The 16,100-nt window shown below is 47.5% G+C and overlaps 2 protein-coding genes across 2 annotated transcripts; one reads left to right on the top strand and one right to left on the bottom strand.

Annotated features, from left to right (window-relative positions):
* Positions 1–3,795: 3,795 nt before the first annotated feature.
* Positions 3,796–10,626, bottom strand: TSN (translin). Its single transcript, XM_066553879.1, has 6 exons — positions 10,509–10,626; positions 10,335–10,428; positions 7,310–7,406; positions 6,404–6,519; positions 5,697–5,776; positions 3,796–5,346 (listed from the first exon to the last, which is right to left on the bottom strand). Exons 1-6 carry the CDS (start codon positions 10,572–10,574, stop codon positions 5,110–5,112), a joined length of 690 nt encoding a protein of 229 aa, XP_066409976.1. The 5' UTR covers positions 10,575–10,626; the 3' UTR covers positions 3,796–5,109.
* Positions 10,627–10,936: 310 nt separating this feature from the next.
* NIFK (nucleolar protein interacting with the FHA domain of MKI67) lies at positions 10,937–15,785 on the top strand. The gene is given in 7 exon segments (XM_066553496.1): positions 10,937–11,071; positions 11,152–11,277; positions 11,956–12,064; positions 13,055–13,266; positions 13,929–14,009; positions 15,215–15,359; positions 15,362–15,785. Coding segments are annotated over 7 exon segments (852 nt in total). The 5' UTR covers positions 10,937–10,945; the 3' UTR covers positions 15,415–15,785.
* The last annotated feature ends 315 nt before the right edge of the window (positions 15,786–16,100 follow it).

The raw sequence follows: 16,100 nt of genomic DNA, 5'->3' as shown, positions 1-16,100 counted from the left end.
GGGCTCATGGATGAGGCAGCTATAGTAACTCTCATTTTGTGATGTCTCCTCTTATGTGTGTGCTGGGGAATTGGGTAAGATTTAGCTGGAACTAGGCTGACATTTTCTGACTTGAAACTGGAAAAACCTGGAACTGAAAGCAACAGAGGAAACTGTCCTCCCAGAGATCAGATAAATATTCAAAGCTCTCATTGTCATCGAGTGACCTGTCACTACAGTGGAGTATGAAGGAGCAAGATGTCTTACTGATCAGGCAGATGAGGGAACTGCCTTATTTTTCACATGCTGCTGCAGAGGAGCAATCTGACCAGACATAGGTACAAGCAAAGAAGAAAAAAGGAAGTCTTGACAGTAACACTGTTCAGTCTAAATACTCCAGGCAAGCCCTAAGGGCACTCATTAGAAAAGAATACACCTCCCCTGGGAAGTTGAAGGTGATCCCCTGCGGGAAACCTTTCTACAACATGATGGAAAGGTTGAGTGATAGGAACAGAGTTCCTGTTCCTCAGCAGAGATGAAACACTTTGGGGAAATCAGAACACAGGCAGAGCATCCTCCAGCACTGGTCTCTGCCCAGGCTTGACTGGGAGCAGTTACACAGCTGGAAAGAGTTGATGGCATTAGAAGATGATTAGAAGAGAAGATGGCATTAGGCTCTAGATCCATTAGCAAGGATTAACATAATAATAATTTCCAGCTCAAATCCTGCCCCAGTGTGATCTCCACCAGTGCAGCCTTTGCATCCCTCAGATCTTCTCAGCTGCAATTGCGAAGACCCAGCCTGCCCACAGCCCTCTCAGGGAAGGTTCTCTGCATGGAATCAGGCAAAGGATTTGTTTGCAGTGGAGGCCCAGGTGGCTTGAACCCTTCCCTCCTAGGACAGGAACCTCCCTTGCAGTGCCAGAGCCACATCCCTGGGAAGACTTCGAGGGGAGCAGAGCAGGCTCTTACATTTTCCCCAGGTTAGATGCTTGTACACCCAGAGTGTGAATGTGCAGGTGAACAAGCACTCAGACGAGGAATGTATTCCTCCTTTCAAGAAAGGGCTGGTTTTCAAACAGCCACGTTCTCCTTGGGCAGGGCAAGCCCCCAGTGCTGACCAACCAATGCAAACCAGAAGTGCCAGTTTGAAGTGACAATAAATAGGCAGTGAAACCTGCGAGGACATACCCATGTCTTGCCTGACCCACAACACACAGACAGGAGATACAAAACAGGTAGGAGTCTTCCTTTTGAAATCCAAACACTCAATTCACAGCACTCCATGAATTCAGCAGAGAGGAGACTCTGAACAACCCCTACACTCTTTAGTAGAGCTGCACCCTGCATCCAGTGCAGATCTCCTTAGTAGAGCTGCATCCTGTGACAGTACTTGAACAAGAGAAGATGGACTGCAGATGACGGGTCAGGATCCACACACAAACTCCCAGCATCATCCATGCTCACTTTCTGCTCCCCTTAATTGTCTTGGTGTGTAATGAACTTGCTGGCTGAAAAACCTGGGTGAGGCTCTGCAGCTCACTCACTTTGCAGTGAAATGAAGGCAAATTATTTGTTCAGAGAGAAAATCCTTAGCCATCCTCTCAAAACGGGAAGCAGTTAAATTACTTCAAGAAAAATCTAACAATTTACACACAATGTTACAGCTCAGAGAATACTGAAAGCTGGCACCGCAGGCAGGAAGAAGCCTCCTTCCAACATACTGGCACAGCATGGAGGGGTACTGTGTGATGCACCAGGTCAGGAGCAAACACTGCTGAAAAATAGATTGTTCCAGCTAAATCAGTTCCTTGATCCAGCTCACTGCACAGACACCTGGTTTGCTGGCACCAGGAGAGGGCAGCCCGGAGGTGATAACGTGTCCTCTGCCAGTTTAAAGAGGTGGCTGGGCTGGCTGCAGTTAATCAATTCCAGCAGACAGAGCCCAGTTCAAGAGCCAGCCTCAAGGTCTCTTGTGCATCCTGCTCACCCCTGCTTCCCAGACTGTTTCAGGTCAGCACTTTCATTGATCTGCTGGGCTTCAACAGGCAGGGCTATAAATAAAGAGCCATTAATCAACTATTTAAGTACCCTTTTTACTGAAATAAAGAAAGCCCACAGAAATGACATCAAGTTGTGAAAAATCCAAACAAACAAGTTAGCGAATACAAAGACGATCCAAGAAAGCACTCCCAGGGACACACTTGAGGCTGAAGTGCTCAGGGAACAGCCGTGCTGGGTGTTGAGTCAGCCTCTCCAGTGCTCCTGTGCTGACTCACTCCCCTCCCAGCTGCCAGCACACGCTGCACAGTCCATTCAGTACCAACAGGAGTCACTTGTTCAGAGTTCAAGTGCATCTGATTCACCGTGAGCCATCAAGCTTCTGCAGTCCACTGCCATTCCCTGCTCCCCCTTCCCTACTCAAGTCCTTCTGGGTTTTCCCTTCTTCCCTCTACTCCCAGCTCTGGGACAGGAATACAACTTATCATTTAGGATCAGAGAAATGTGCAGATTCCTTGTCAAGGTCACAAGGTCCTACAGGCTACGGCGGTGCAGAGGAAGCTACAAAAGCATCCCCATCTTCCCCTGCTGCTGCCTAGGGAAAGTTAGTGGGTTTTTTTTCCTTCTCCAGACCCACGCTGGGAATGAGCTGTGTAGCCTGCTTCTTGCAAACAGTGCTTTTCCAGAGGATGATGGCAGGCTCTCCCCAAGACTTAAAAACAGGAAAGAAGGAGCTGTTTGCTAAACACCCTCCAAGAAGACATCACTGAGTGAGTGTTTCTTGGGCACTTGCTCTTCACAGAGCCTTAGACAGAAGGATCCCACACCTTGCACCTCTGTAAGCCCCAAGTAATTACCTTGCTCTTCCAGTTGTCCCTCCCATGGCACCTGCACGTGTGGCACAGCACTGCTTCATCTCCACCAGCTCTCAGAACCCAGCAGCAAGAGCTGGCAGATGTGGGATCTAGTAAACAGCTCTGTTAGGCACACAGCATCCTGTGTCAGGAAGCAGACCTGCTACATGACCAAAGGCAACTGGAGCACCTGGGACGCAAGTCAGTGCAAAGCCTTAACCAGCAGCTGCCCTGCCACATGGCCTCACATCCCAGTCCCACATGCCAGGAGTCCTCTAACCAAAGGCACACCAAACTGATGCTCAGGTAACCCTTCTCTATTCTCCTGCTCCCACAAATTTCCTGTGTGACCTTGAAGTGCACAGCTGTGTCTGCACAGCCTTAGGGTGTTGGTTCACCCTCCATCTCTGGTTTGGGCAGTAAAACTGGCTTAAGCTCCTTCCTTCCTCCCACTGCCACAGCGTTAAGTCAGGAAATGAGCAAACACTGGCACAGGGCAAAAACAAATACTGTGAAAGCTGTTACATTGCCACAGGGCTCAGGAAGTTACACCCTCATTTTCTTCAGCTGTGAAAAGGGGAATATTGCCATCTCCCTATGTTAAGTGACAAGATACAAAGGATGAGGACAAACATGAAAGATTATGAGATGCACTTAAAATAGTCTTGCCACCTCTTGGGTGGGTAAGGATAAACTCCATAGCTCTCCTGTTTTACTTGGTGAAATTGCTCAAAGTTAAAAAAAATAAATTTAAAAAGCCTGTGAAATCTGTTTGCAGCTTGACTTTGCACTTGGCAGTGTTTAGAAGTGTGCTACTGAACAACTACAGCCAAGGGGAGGAACTCCATTATTGTCCAAGGACAGCTGAAGGATGAACTGAAATGCTGGTATTCCAGAACAGGTTCCCAGCAAGGGAAGCAAATAACAGCAGATGAACAGACAGACAGAGGTACCAAGTGGCCATAATCAAAGAACAGCTTTTATTGGCCAAAATAACCAAGAAACGATTTTCTTCCAAAAAACAAAACAACTCCCTAACTCAGTGGAAAATCTTCACTAAGAAACCGAAACGCAAACAAACTCTGCATAAACTTGACCATTCCCATTCATCCTCTGAAGTATTCCTCCTCCTCCTCCTAAGTCAGCTGTTCTCCTTAACCCTCCTGCACCACCAGAAGTAGGAGAAAGGCAAAACTCAAAGTCATTTAGGACAAGAGAACAAACACATGGGGAGGCATGAGTCTGTCCACTTACACATGTGAAAGAGGCTGTTGGTGTTTGCAAACATCTCACATACTTACCTGAAAGCAGTAACCTCCTAATTTCTGGAGATAGGTACAAACGTTTTACTACACAAACTAGAGTCTTGTGGTGTTTTTTGTTTTTAATCCCAGGATACAGGTACAGTTGTGGCCTGTACAGGTTGTTAGAACTCAGACACCAGCTGCAGTTTGTCAGTTTACACTTCTCTATTCAGAAAACTTGGAAATTAAACATACAAATTGGTTACACTGAGTTCTCAAGGCAAATCATCATTAAAACTCTGCATTTACTCATGCCAATAAAACAAATACCAGACAGAGAAAGCAGGTATCTAAGAAAACCTTGCTCTCCCTGGTAACTGAAATGATGCTGGAAAGAAAAAACATATGAGACAGAGAGAGAGAGACAGAGATACTGGGGTGCAAGACACCAGTTCCAATAGAGGAATTCTCAGGAGTATTTTCACTAATTTCTCAATTACAGGGTGTACATTATGAGAAACCATTAAAAAAAAGAGATCTGGTTCATAAACAGTTATACAAATTTGTTCAACTTACATAGGTGAAAATTTAAGAAACAAAAAGAAAAAAAAAAGTGTCTTAAAAAAAAAAGTCAGTATTTACACACTGTGTTTCTTTAAAGATCCCACGTGTCTGCACTGGGATCTGAGTGCTGTGTGAGGAGAGATAGCCACAGCACTTCCCTGACAGCAGGGAAGCAACACTACAGAAGTAATGGGAATCTCAGCTCATGGGAGTTACTGACTACTATTGCTGCTGTGCAGAGAACAGCACCGTGTGTTTGACAGAGGAATTCCACTGGAAACAGTCTCCTGTCCTAATCTAGACATGATTTTACAAAACATCTAACACCTGTACTACACCTTTTGTAAGAAAATAGAGAGCAGCTTTGAGCTGCAGTTCTTCTAAACTACTGTAGGAAGGTTTCTCTAGGTACTTCCTAAATTGGCAACCATCTGAGGTAATCGATGATGCTGTTCCAGGAGCATCCTTCACTTCTCTCCACCTGCACCAACTGTCGCCTCCTTATTGAGTCCTCTGATGGACAAGTCATAAACCACTTCCTCAATTTTCTTGACATCATATTTCAGGCCATCGTAGCGCTTCCTCAGGGAGTCGTTCTTCAGGTTGAGGAGGCGGAAGCCAGAATCCAGCTCGTTGATAAAGGTTGAGATGCGGAGAGGGCGAGAATAGTCCCCAGCTGTGACACTGTTCACTGCCAGCCTGGCCTGCCAGAGGAGACACCGGAGAGCACAGCACCCACATCACATCACATCACAGTCCCCACCAGTTACTGTACCAAACGACGCACTTGTGGTCCTGGCAGTCAGCTTATTTGTACTTAGATCTACCTTTCTGTTGAGCATTGTTCTGGATTTTTAATCAAATCAAAATTTAAGTTTAAATCTTAGAAGTATCACTGAGGAACATGCAGAGAAGCATCTTGCCTCTGAATAAGTTCAGATCAAGGTATTGTGTATCATAACTGCCAGGACCAACTCGATAAAGCTAAAAAACACATTACTACTGTTTTCAAGGTCAGTTTCAAACCAAACACATGCATGCATATCTTTCTTACCAGCTCACTGGCCAGAGTTAATACACCAGAAAGATAATCTTCAATGTCCAGGTGAAAGCCCCGTTCTCGATCAGCTTCAACTGAGACAAAAACAGAGCAGTGATGAGGTGGTGCTGAGCAGGAGCAAACCCAGCCACCTTAAATTGCATTTGTTTACTGGTGCTAATTTGAAATATCAAATTTATGAAATACTATTACAAAATAAAAGTCAGCCTTTTCCTGTATGTGATGTAATTACAGCCCCTCTGTTCTTGATTCAGCATCTTGTACATCCAACAGAGTAACTAGATTTACATCTATATACAGGATGTATTTTCCCTATTTTTTCCAAATCTTTTGCTCTGTGAAGATACAGTTCTTTTATGGCAAGAATTTAATCTGTTTTACACACTTTTTCAATACCAAAAGCAAGAAGTTAGAGAAACAAGCTCTCATTTTTGTGTTATGCTTTTGGTGCATTTACACACTTTGAATGAATGACTTTCATTGATGAAGAACTTATTAATAACTAAGTACTTTGGTTAACATTAGGTTTGCCAATTTCCGTCTTCTGACAATTTGTTGTTGATATAATGAAATCAAATACCAGATAAACTCTGGAACTGATTTCTCAGGAAGAAATTAAGTTCTGCTGTTTCCCTGTACCTCTGAAAGCTACAGTGTCTAAGGCCACAAGCTTTTTCTCTTCAGTTACAGCATTAACTTACTCCCAAGTATTTCTGCAACAGCTTCCCGGGTCACTAATGTTTCTGACTCCAAGTAGACTACAAATGCTGCCAGGAACACCAGCCGCTGCAGCACAAACCTCCAGTGCTCATGAAACCTGCAGGAGTAACACCAGGTCCAGGTAAAAATAATTAATGTTTATTACTGGAGTGTTAGGCAACAAGCACACATTCTCTGTGTGTTGTGTTTTCTGCCTTAACACAAGCACTTTGCAGTATTTTTGGTTTATCAAAATGACACCAGCTAAAAGACATCTCCTTGGTACTCCAGAACTCCTCACCCAGGTTACCACACCAGACACTGGCATTTGCTCACCCCTCTCACACACCTCCTCAGCTCCCACACTTTTCCAGGCTGTGTTGCCCACAGACAGCCAGAGCTTTCCCTCAGCAGATCTGAGCTGACAAGATTCTTGTTCTTTGAAATGTTCTTGCCAGGCACTGTCCCCTTCTGGCAGCAACAGAACACAGAGGTGACAACTTCATTTAGTGTCTGCAGAACCAAACAGCCATTTCATGACAGATTTAGAGCTCTGCTTCCAGGAACGCCCCAAACTGAACAACTTAACTGAAATTAATGGAGCAGCAAATGCCCTGCTCCCAGATACAAGGGCAGCTCCAACTTCTTAAGCTTCCCTTTTTCTTTTTAAAGAAGATTCCTAGAAAAATAATTCAATACTGAGCATTTTTGGTGAAAAGTTAAAGTTGAGCAAAAGCATTTTTTATCTATGCTGATAAAAACCTCACACTTGTCTACCACGATTTACTTTTCAAAGAGAAAGAAGCATTCAGCCCATCAACCTTTACATTATTATTCCAAAGCCATGATGCCAAATGCCAAGCAATTCCCGTATATATCTGTGTCTGGCTGTGTGTGATCCTGCACACCTGTAATACTGATCAGCAGGAAACTTGGTCTTCAGAGACTCCATCTGTGTCCTCACTGTACCAAAGTGCTCACGAGCCTTCTGACACTTCTTTGGAACTGAAAAAGAAACAGCACAGCATTTGGGGAATGAATACACTCAGGAAATGGGTATTTGACAGGCAGCAGAGGTTTGTAAACAGTTTCCCTGTGTAGACAGCACTGTTTACACTTCTTTCTTGTTCAAGATAGGCTACGGACACTTGGAATCGGTCTGAGAAGTATTCCTGGTGACACCATGAGCCATAGAGGTAAAGCAGAAAGACTCTGGAATTCCAGGCTTTCTGATCTGCTCTGGGCCTTTGTTTTGAACTTGAGCCAAGATGTCCCAGCAACAGCCAGATCCCAAGCAGTGGAACAGCACTGCACACAGCAGCTGGCCTCAAAGGAAGCACATACCAAGCACTGCTGCCAGGCAACTCTCACAGTCAAAGGAAAAGAAACTTTTCTTTCTCTATATTAAAATCTTATCCTATTTTTTTTTTCTAATCCATCAGAATTTGGCTACATGAAGTGCAACATCCCTTCAGGAAACTGCATTTCCTGCTTTTTACGATGTATTTGCAGAGCCTGGGTTGCAGCCTACCCAGTGTGTGTTACAGCTCTGCAGAGGAATGATCTCCTGTTCCTGCAGCAGCCACTGCCACCTCCCGTTCGCTGACAGAGTTACAGCCCCGCTGTGCCTGCAGTGCCAGCGGCCTCCCTGCAGCCCCCTCATACAGCCGGGTCACAGCCCAAGGAAGGACAAAATCAACCTGACAGGTCCTCCTGCATCTTCATGTGCAGAAGCCAGGATTATTCACAAAAGCTGCATCTGAAAGCTGTGATGGTTTTTAGCAAACAACACCTACGAGGAGTCACTCAAATGTGATCATAAAACTTCTGTTAATAACACATTGTTTCTGTTTAAAAAAATAAAAGAGACAAGAATGACATGGAAAAAATGAAAGCTTCAGGAAGCAGAATGTGGGAGTGCTCCATGTGGCAGCCAGGATGAAAGAGCTGTGTGAAGCTCACTGAGAGCTACAGGGCTGCCTCAGTCATGTGAGCATCGTGCGGCTGGGGGAAGAGTAAGGAACACATTCAGGTTTGGGTTCTGCAGAGGCACCTGTGACAAAAAGAAACAATCCTTACTGTAAAGGCTCAGACAATGCCCAGTGACACACACACACTACCCCAGATTCAAACTGATGTTCTGCAGCTGCAAGAGCAAGGACAGAGTTGTCTCTGGGGCTGTGTTGGCCCTGCCTGTCACCCTGCCTGCCACCAGGCCACAGCAGATACAGCACACACTGCCCTGCCCAGCCTTCCCAGCAGCTCTCCAGCTCCAGCTGGGACAAGCAGCCAAGGAAGCCTCTGGGAGATGACATTTTAAAAGCCACTGGCTGGTATGGGAAGCTGTCCTCCATCAAACTCCCAACTATCCCAAGGTTTTACTAACAGAGCTGAATTTTAATGACAAATTCACAGGTCTGCTATCACAAGTTAACTCTTGACCTATTAAGCATTATTTGTGCAAGAATTATAAGATGAGGCTTTGGGTTTTTTGTCTGATTGTTTATTTGTTTGTGGGTTTTTTTGTTTGATTTTTTTTTTTTAGTTTTCCATTTTTTAGTTGGTTTTGTCCTTTTTTTTTTCTTTAACTATTCCAAATCTCTTCTCCGACTCCTCAAGTTCCAGGACCAGCTCTCTCCAGGAATTAAACATCAAGTGAAAATACACTGAGTTGAACATGGGCCTCTACAATTAAATGCTTGACAACAATTCTGAAGTTGTTCCCCCCAGAATGACCATGGATTTTCCCAGGTTAGCGAACTGAGCTTGTGCAAATAACCACTCAGCAGCTCTGATTTCCAGCACTGCCAGTTTCCCAGCAGATGGAACTTGCACTTGCCTGCACAGCTCAAACCTCAGGTGGTGCTCATTGCTGAGCACAGACCCTCTCTGAGGCCAGAGGAAGCCCAGGCCTCCAGCCCCAGCCCCCAGCGTGCTGGGGAACCTCATCAGGCTGAAAACAACCTGTCAGCTCTGCAAGGGAGTAACTCAGCACCTGGGGAGGCTGGTTCTGTTTCCCTTCACAGGGTGGCCTGCACAAATTCCTCTCAAGAGTTTCCAGCAAAGTCAGAATGGTTGCTTCTTCTTACAAGACATTAACTGACTGGCAAGAATCCAGCTCTTAAGGGACACATTTAAGCTTATTCCAGTAGTGTCACCAGTAAGCTGAGAAATGAGGGGGCAGAAAGAGCAGATCTGACACCTAGGCCTGCAGAGCTGCTCTTGTGGCCTGGAGGAAATGGGCTGGCCCAGAAACATTCTGTCCAACACCTGAGAAGCCTGGAACCAGGCTGATGACAACCCAAACCTCCAAAACTGCAGAACAGTTCCTGCTGTCACTCAAGCAGACAACAAGGGCAGGTCCTGCTCTTTCAGCCCTTGGAAATTCTTTTTACATTTTGCTGCGTTAGGGGATTTTATACACACAGAGAGAATGTGTTTGTACAAACCAGATGGAAGTGTGTTCCCCTCATCCCAGCCCATCCTGAATACCCTTTCAGTGCTCAGGACCACAGCTTTTTGGGGTGTGGGATGAAGAGATGAGACTGATCAAGGGCCCAACAAGTGATGATAACACAATCTATGTGCAAACCACTTACAGGGAGACCTAAGAGCCAACTCAGCGGCCCAGGACATGATCACCCGGAAAAGAACACACTGCTCTGCACCGAGACAGAAAAGCACCCCACTAGGGAGGGGAGAAAGGGACAGAACGCTGTCCATAACGCTGAACGGCAGCTTTACTGCTTGTCTGGCTTGAAACTTCCCAGCTGCGCTCTCCTCTTCCCCGCAGCCTCCGGGAAACCCACGGTGAAGGCCCGGGAAAGACTGGGCCCTGCAGAAGGGGCCCCGGGACAGGGCACCTGCGTGCTCCGAGGGGCACTCCCGCCCCCGGCTGTTCTCCGCTGCCCGGGGCGGCGACGCGGGACTCACTGTGCTGGAAGCCGGGCCCCTGGTGCACGCCCTGCAGCAGCGTCAGGATCTCCCGCGCCGTCTGCTCCAGCGCCTGCACCACCTTCCGGATCTCCTGCGGGCACAGCGCGCCGTCAGCCGAGCCACGGCACCGGCACCGGCACCACCCCGTTCCCGTCCCGCCCGCCCCGGCACCTCTCGGATGTCCTGGTCCTGGCCGAGCGCTCCCTGCAGCGCCGCGAACATCTCGCTCACCGACATGGTGCCGCCGCTTCCCGCCCACGGGGCCTTCCGCGCCGCCGGCGCGCGCCTGCCCCCGCACCGCCTGCAGCGCCTCCCCGGCCTGCCCCGCGCACCGCCTGAGCCGCCGGAGCAGCCAGGAATGGCCCAGTAGCGACTGGGAGGGCACCCAGAGAGTGCTGATCGCTCCGGGGAGGCAGCTGGCCGCTCCCAGGGCGGAAGATTGCCCCCCCAGCGGCGTCCGTGTCCCAGGCCGCCCTCCCGGTGCGGCGGGGCCGGGCCCGCTGTGGCCGCGCTAGGGCCCGTCCGCCCCGTTGCCGGGAGACGGCGTCTGGCCGCGCGGCGCCGGCGCGAGGGCAGTGACGCACTTCCGGCGGCCGCGCGGAGGCAGCATGGCGGCGGAGGTGCCCGCGTCTGCCACGGCCGTGAAGGCGGCGCCGCTCCTGGCGCTGGAGCCGCGGCTGCAGCGCCAGTTCCAGCAGAAAGTGCAGCGGGCCCGCACCAAGCGGACGGCCAAGGTGAGCGGGGCGGCCCGGCGGGGCGGGGGCCCGTGCCTGGCGAGTCCCGGCCCGGGCTGACGCGGTCTCTGTGCTCGCAGGAGGAGCTGACGCCCGGCGTGGTGTTCGTGGGGCATCTCCCGCGGGGCCTCTGCGAGCCGCAGCTCCGCGAGTACTTCGGGCAGTTCGGCACGGTGACGCGGCTGCGGCTCTCCCGGAGTAAGAAGGTGAGTAGCGGCCCGTGCGGTGCCGTGATGTGGCCGAGCGCCTGAGGCCGGGCCGGGCCGGGCCGGGCGGTCTCCGTGACCGCTGGAGCTCCCCCCGTGCCCAGCGATGGCCCTCGGAACGCGCAGAGGCCGCTGCGCCCTGGGGCCCTCGGGAGCCCCTCGTGGGAGCGGCAGGGCCCGGGTCTGTCCCCGACTGCGAAGCGGCGGCTGGCACACGGCTCCTGTGGTCCTTTTTTCCGTGAGTAAATTCACTCCAGTGGGAAATACCAGAATGCACCAGTTCAAGGTACAACTGAAGTGCCACAATTCTGTTTTAACTTACTTGTTGTGTTTGATAAATCTGTTTTTTTCTCACTTCTGGGTTTGCTGTTACATTTTAAGATTACTGTATAAGCATGGAACAGTAGCAATGCAGGCCAGCTCTGGGTTTTTTAGCAAGTAGATACCTGTGAGCAGTTTATTTTGTGTGCAAATATGTATTTTACAAATAACGTCATGCCAATTTAGCACTAAATTTGTCTTTTAGGTCTAAATTGTGTTTTTCACAATTTTAGTGACCTTTGTGACATTGGTTATCATTTGCTGAGAATGGGCTATGACTTTCGAGAATAAAATAATTTTAATAGAGCCCTTCAGGTACCAAAGCACTGTTTGATGTTTCTCACTTGTCACTCACAGACTGGAGCCAGCAAAGGCTATGCATTTATGGAGTTTGAGTCTGATGATGTGGCCAAGATTGTTGCAGACACAATGAATAACTACCTGTTCTCTGAGAGATTGCTGAAGTGTAAGTATAAGGTGCAGTTTATGTCCTCTAGCATGCAAAGGAAACTTGTGGTTATTTCAGTTATTATTTTCAACCAAGCATAGACTCTTAGGGGTTTTTTAATGAAGTTTTGTCCCAGAAGTATTTTCTATGGGGCTGGCCTTTTCATCATCTGTAAAGATTTTCATTACATGTAAAGAACATGCTCAGCAGGCTTTTGGTCACTAGTGCTGGTTTTTCCTCTGGGCTGATGTTGCTCCTAGTGATTGTGTAACATGAAATCTCAGGACAAAGTTGGGGTTGCTGTAGGGATAGTTCCTTTCACATGGAAACTCCTTGGCATTTGTAACTGCTGCAGTTGTTGTCTGTAAGGTTGGACAAAAGGAGGTTTTGAGTAAAAGATTGTTGAAATCTCTGAGTTTCTCAGTCATGGTAACAGTAAAACTTTCTTTGTAAAGGATTATAAGTTGACATGTTGTAAAACAATTTTGTCTGCTCTTTTTGGATGAAACTGTTAAAGCATTTTATCCATCCACCCACCCACGTTGTCATCTTATCACAAGAGTTCCATATTGCTGTCTCCTTACCGTAAAAGTTTCATACCTTCCTGGTGTTTCTCATGGGCAGCTCCTCAGAGCACTGACTCTTTCTTCTTCCCAAAGTAGCCAACTGACTCCAGTTCCCTTCTCAACCAGCCTCCCCACTCTTCTATAGCATCTTCTTCTCATTGGTTACAGCTGTGGCCTGTTAAAGTCAGGCCTGTTCCTAATCTTTAATAATTGGCCCAGCTGCAACTCCTTAGGGGTGAGATTACTATTACACTATCTTTATTTTCTTATATTGTATCCCCCTACACACCCACCCATTTCTCTGGCTGGCTGAGGGTGCAGTGACTGTTTCTTGTTCCTGACTCGCTGAGCAGCGCGGTGTTGTGGCCGTGGGCTGTGCTGTGTGAGTGCCCTCGGCAGGAAGGGGAGCCCTGCTGTAACCCATGTGCTGTGCTTGGTGCAGGTCAGTTCGTGCCTCCCGAGAAGGTCCACGAGAGCCTGTTCAAAGGCTGTGACAGGATCTTTCGGCAGCCCTCCCAGCCGGCCGTGCGGCGCTACAACCGCGTCCGCTCCCTGCTGGAGAAGGCCAGGATGACCCAGCGCCTGCTGCGGAAGGAGAGGCTCTTACGGAAGAAGCTGGCTGAGAAGGGGCTGGACTATGACTTCCCAGGATTTGTAAGTTTGGCATCGCTTCAGTGAGGTTGTTAAGCAAGATGTGTTTCTAGAGTTGTGCTGAATGCATGGAAATGATGTGTTTTATGTGGAACTGGCAAAAGAGACAGAGCCCCAGGGAGGCTCACTTGTGTTAGGAACTGTATGGAAGCGCCAGGAATTCAGTGCTGTTGCTGGGCTGCACTCCATGTGCCTGCGTGTGTACTTGTAGAGAAGTAATAGGTAACAGCAAAGGGCAGATGTTCCTTTTATTCTGTTGGTACAAGCAGTTGGATATTCTGTGGTTTAATACTGGAGCACAGATCACCAAAGAGCAGAGGGGCTTTGGCAGAGTGGGGGCTTGAAGGCAGGTCCCAAGGCCAGAACTTCCATCCACAGCCCTTGTATGTTCCTCCTCTGCAGAGTGCTTCCGTCAAGTACTTGAGTTGTGAGCAGTTAATGCCGTTTAACATGGAATGTTCTAAAAATGTAGAGTAGCACATTTTCTTGTATTGCTTTTGGTGGTTTTGTTCAAACCAGATCGCCTCTGTGTCAGTCAGTTAATTATTCTAAACCTATTTGCTGTAACAAAGACTTTGTCGTTATCAAACAAATCTATGAACTGTTAAGTGACTGTGTCTTCACACAAATGCGTAGTGATCCACCTGATCTGTCTTTCTTCCTAGGCTGCACAGGCGCTTTCCAAAAAGAGAAAGAAAGTTAAAACATCCAAGAAGTCAAAACTGAACGTTTCTTTGAGCAGCCAGGTAAGACAGACCAGTCCTGGTGCTGACCAGTACCACCATTCACATTGGAGCAGATGTTTGAAGTCTTCTGCTAGCACCTTAATACTGATTTCAACACACAAAACCCCATAACATTGTTTGCCTGAGAGATGTTTGTGCTAGAAGTAGCTCCTTTGAGATGTGTTTACACTCTTGAACTGAGGAGCATGACAGAATCTTCATGGTTCCTTTTCCTGTGAGAGTATTGAGCAGCAAAGGCTTCTGCTCAGCACACTGTAACCAGCAGTGCCTGTCCCTCAGTGCTGTCAGCCTCTGCTGTTCAGCACTCCCTTGAGGCTGTGGTACTGCAGGGTGCTGGGGCACCTGTACACCCCCTGCACCTGTGCTTTACCCTGGGATGACATGATCTCCTTGGTGGAGTCCTTCTGTTGGACCATGTTTCAATGCCTGCCTGTTTTGATAAAAAGGGAGTTGAATTGTTGATACAGTCTAGTGCTGTCTGTCCCCATTTCCGTCTGCACTGTCCCTCCTACCCTGTGCTCTCCAGGCGCAGTATTTGGTGTTTTGGAAACAAATGCCAGGTAAAAGTAGCAGTAGGATGAAAGGGAAGTTCAGGTCATCAGGACTGAGATTTGGGATATTGGCAGTCTGTAAGATGTTAACATTTCTGTTCTGTTTCATCATTGTTGTGAGCTGGGGGAGTGAGTGTTTGTTTGGGGATTTTTATTATTACTGGATTTACTTGTGATAATTGGGGCATGGCTGGTTGTGAGGAAGACAGGATAACTAATACATTCTGTCAACTGAGTTCTGAGGGATAACTGATGTAATAAAGTTGGGATGTTTCAGCTCTGTTGTTAAGTTGAATGTGGCATTTCTGTATGCCAGTCTCAAATATACTCCCTCAACCCCTGCCTCGTTGTCCTGATTATGTTCCACTTGACTTTAGTGATGCTTTGAGTCAGGAAATACCAAGTTTAGAAAGCAAATGTGCATAACAACACGTTAAAAAATGTGAATTAATTTCCATTTGCCTTTCACATACACTTCTTTGAAGGTGACGCTTCTGTCCAAAGAAATAATGTCTACAAAAGTAGCTAGTTATAAAATGTAAACAATTTTCTGAAGGAGAGCTGGACTGAGGTGTCTTGTGGTACCACAGGGGCAGGGACAGCTTTTTCTGGCAGATGGCTTTGCTGTGAATCCATTTTTTCTGATCTCTTCAGGATCCTACTCCAGTGTGTACTCCAGCAGTGCTCGAGCGCCGGAAAGCTGCTCGGATGGATGATGACACAGAGGACGATGAAGTAACTCTCAGGCTTCCCTCTGCCAGCGGTAAGAACGCTGTGCAGAGACCAAAGAAGCAGCCAAGGCAAAGGCCAAACCTGAAGAAACAGAAACAGACTTAAAATTTTTATGCCTGTAGCCATATTTTTCTCAACTTTAAAAACTTTCGAGGTGGAGCTTCTACTGGGTCTCCTGCCCTGGCTTGGTTCATCCTGCCTAGACTGTTTCAGGCTTTCTTAGGCAAGGACTCTGTTCACAAATCCTGTCCCTGTGGTTTAGCCATCAAGGGACATATGAAGATATCCTTGACTTTGTGCTCACAAGTGCCCGTGCTGTGACACAGCAACAGTAGTCCAGAATCTTCAGTTAATTTTATAACTCTTGTCTTGTGCTCACTGTTTGGAAAGAAAATGTGAGGCTGTCCATTCAGAGTTTGCTAATGCAAGCAACTGTGTCTTAAATTTATAATTAATTACAGGTTATTAAAGAAATTACCATTTTTCAACTTTCTTTGGTCTTGGTAATGGTTCTTCTGTTTAACTGAATGTCTGTGTTTTGTGAAAGTTCTCATATATTTGCACCGATGGAGGCTCTCGAGAAGATGCACCAATAATCAGAGCAGTCTGAGTTCTACTGGCAGTTCTGTTTTCCTTTGTCACTGCATTTTAGTTTCACTGCTTGCATGAAACCAACAGTGTCTTCTGCTTCAGGAGGTGATAAGCACATTGAAATATCGTAATAACCAGGAGTGTAAAGGCATGTTTTTGTCAGCAGTCATATGAGTTCAGAGAATTGAGTGTAGCTTTTTGTAATGCATTAAGATTC

This window comes from Molothrus aeneus, chromosome 7 (assembly GCF_037042795.1).
Source record: "Molothrus aeneus isolate 106 chromosome 7, BPBGC_Maene_1.0, whole genome shotgun sequence".
In the NCBI taxonomy this organism is placed as follows: domain Eukaryota; kingdom Metazoa; phylum Chordata; class Aves; order Passeriformes; family Icteridae; genus Molothrus; species Molothrus aeneus.
Note: the sequence above shows the minus strand (reverse complement) of the source record. Positions and strands in the feature narration are given on the sequence as shown.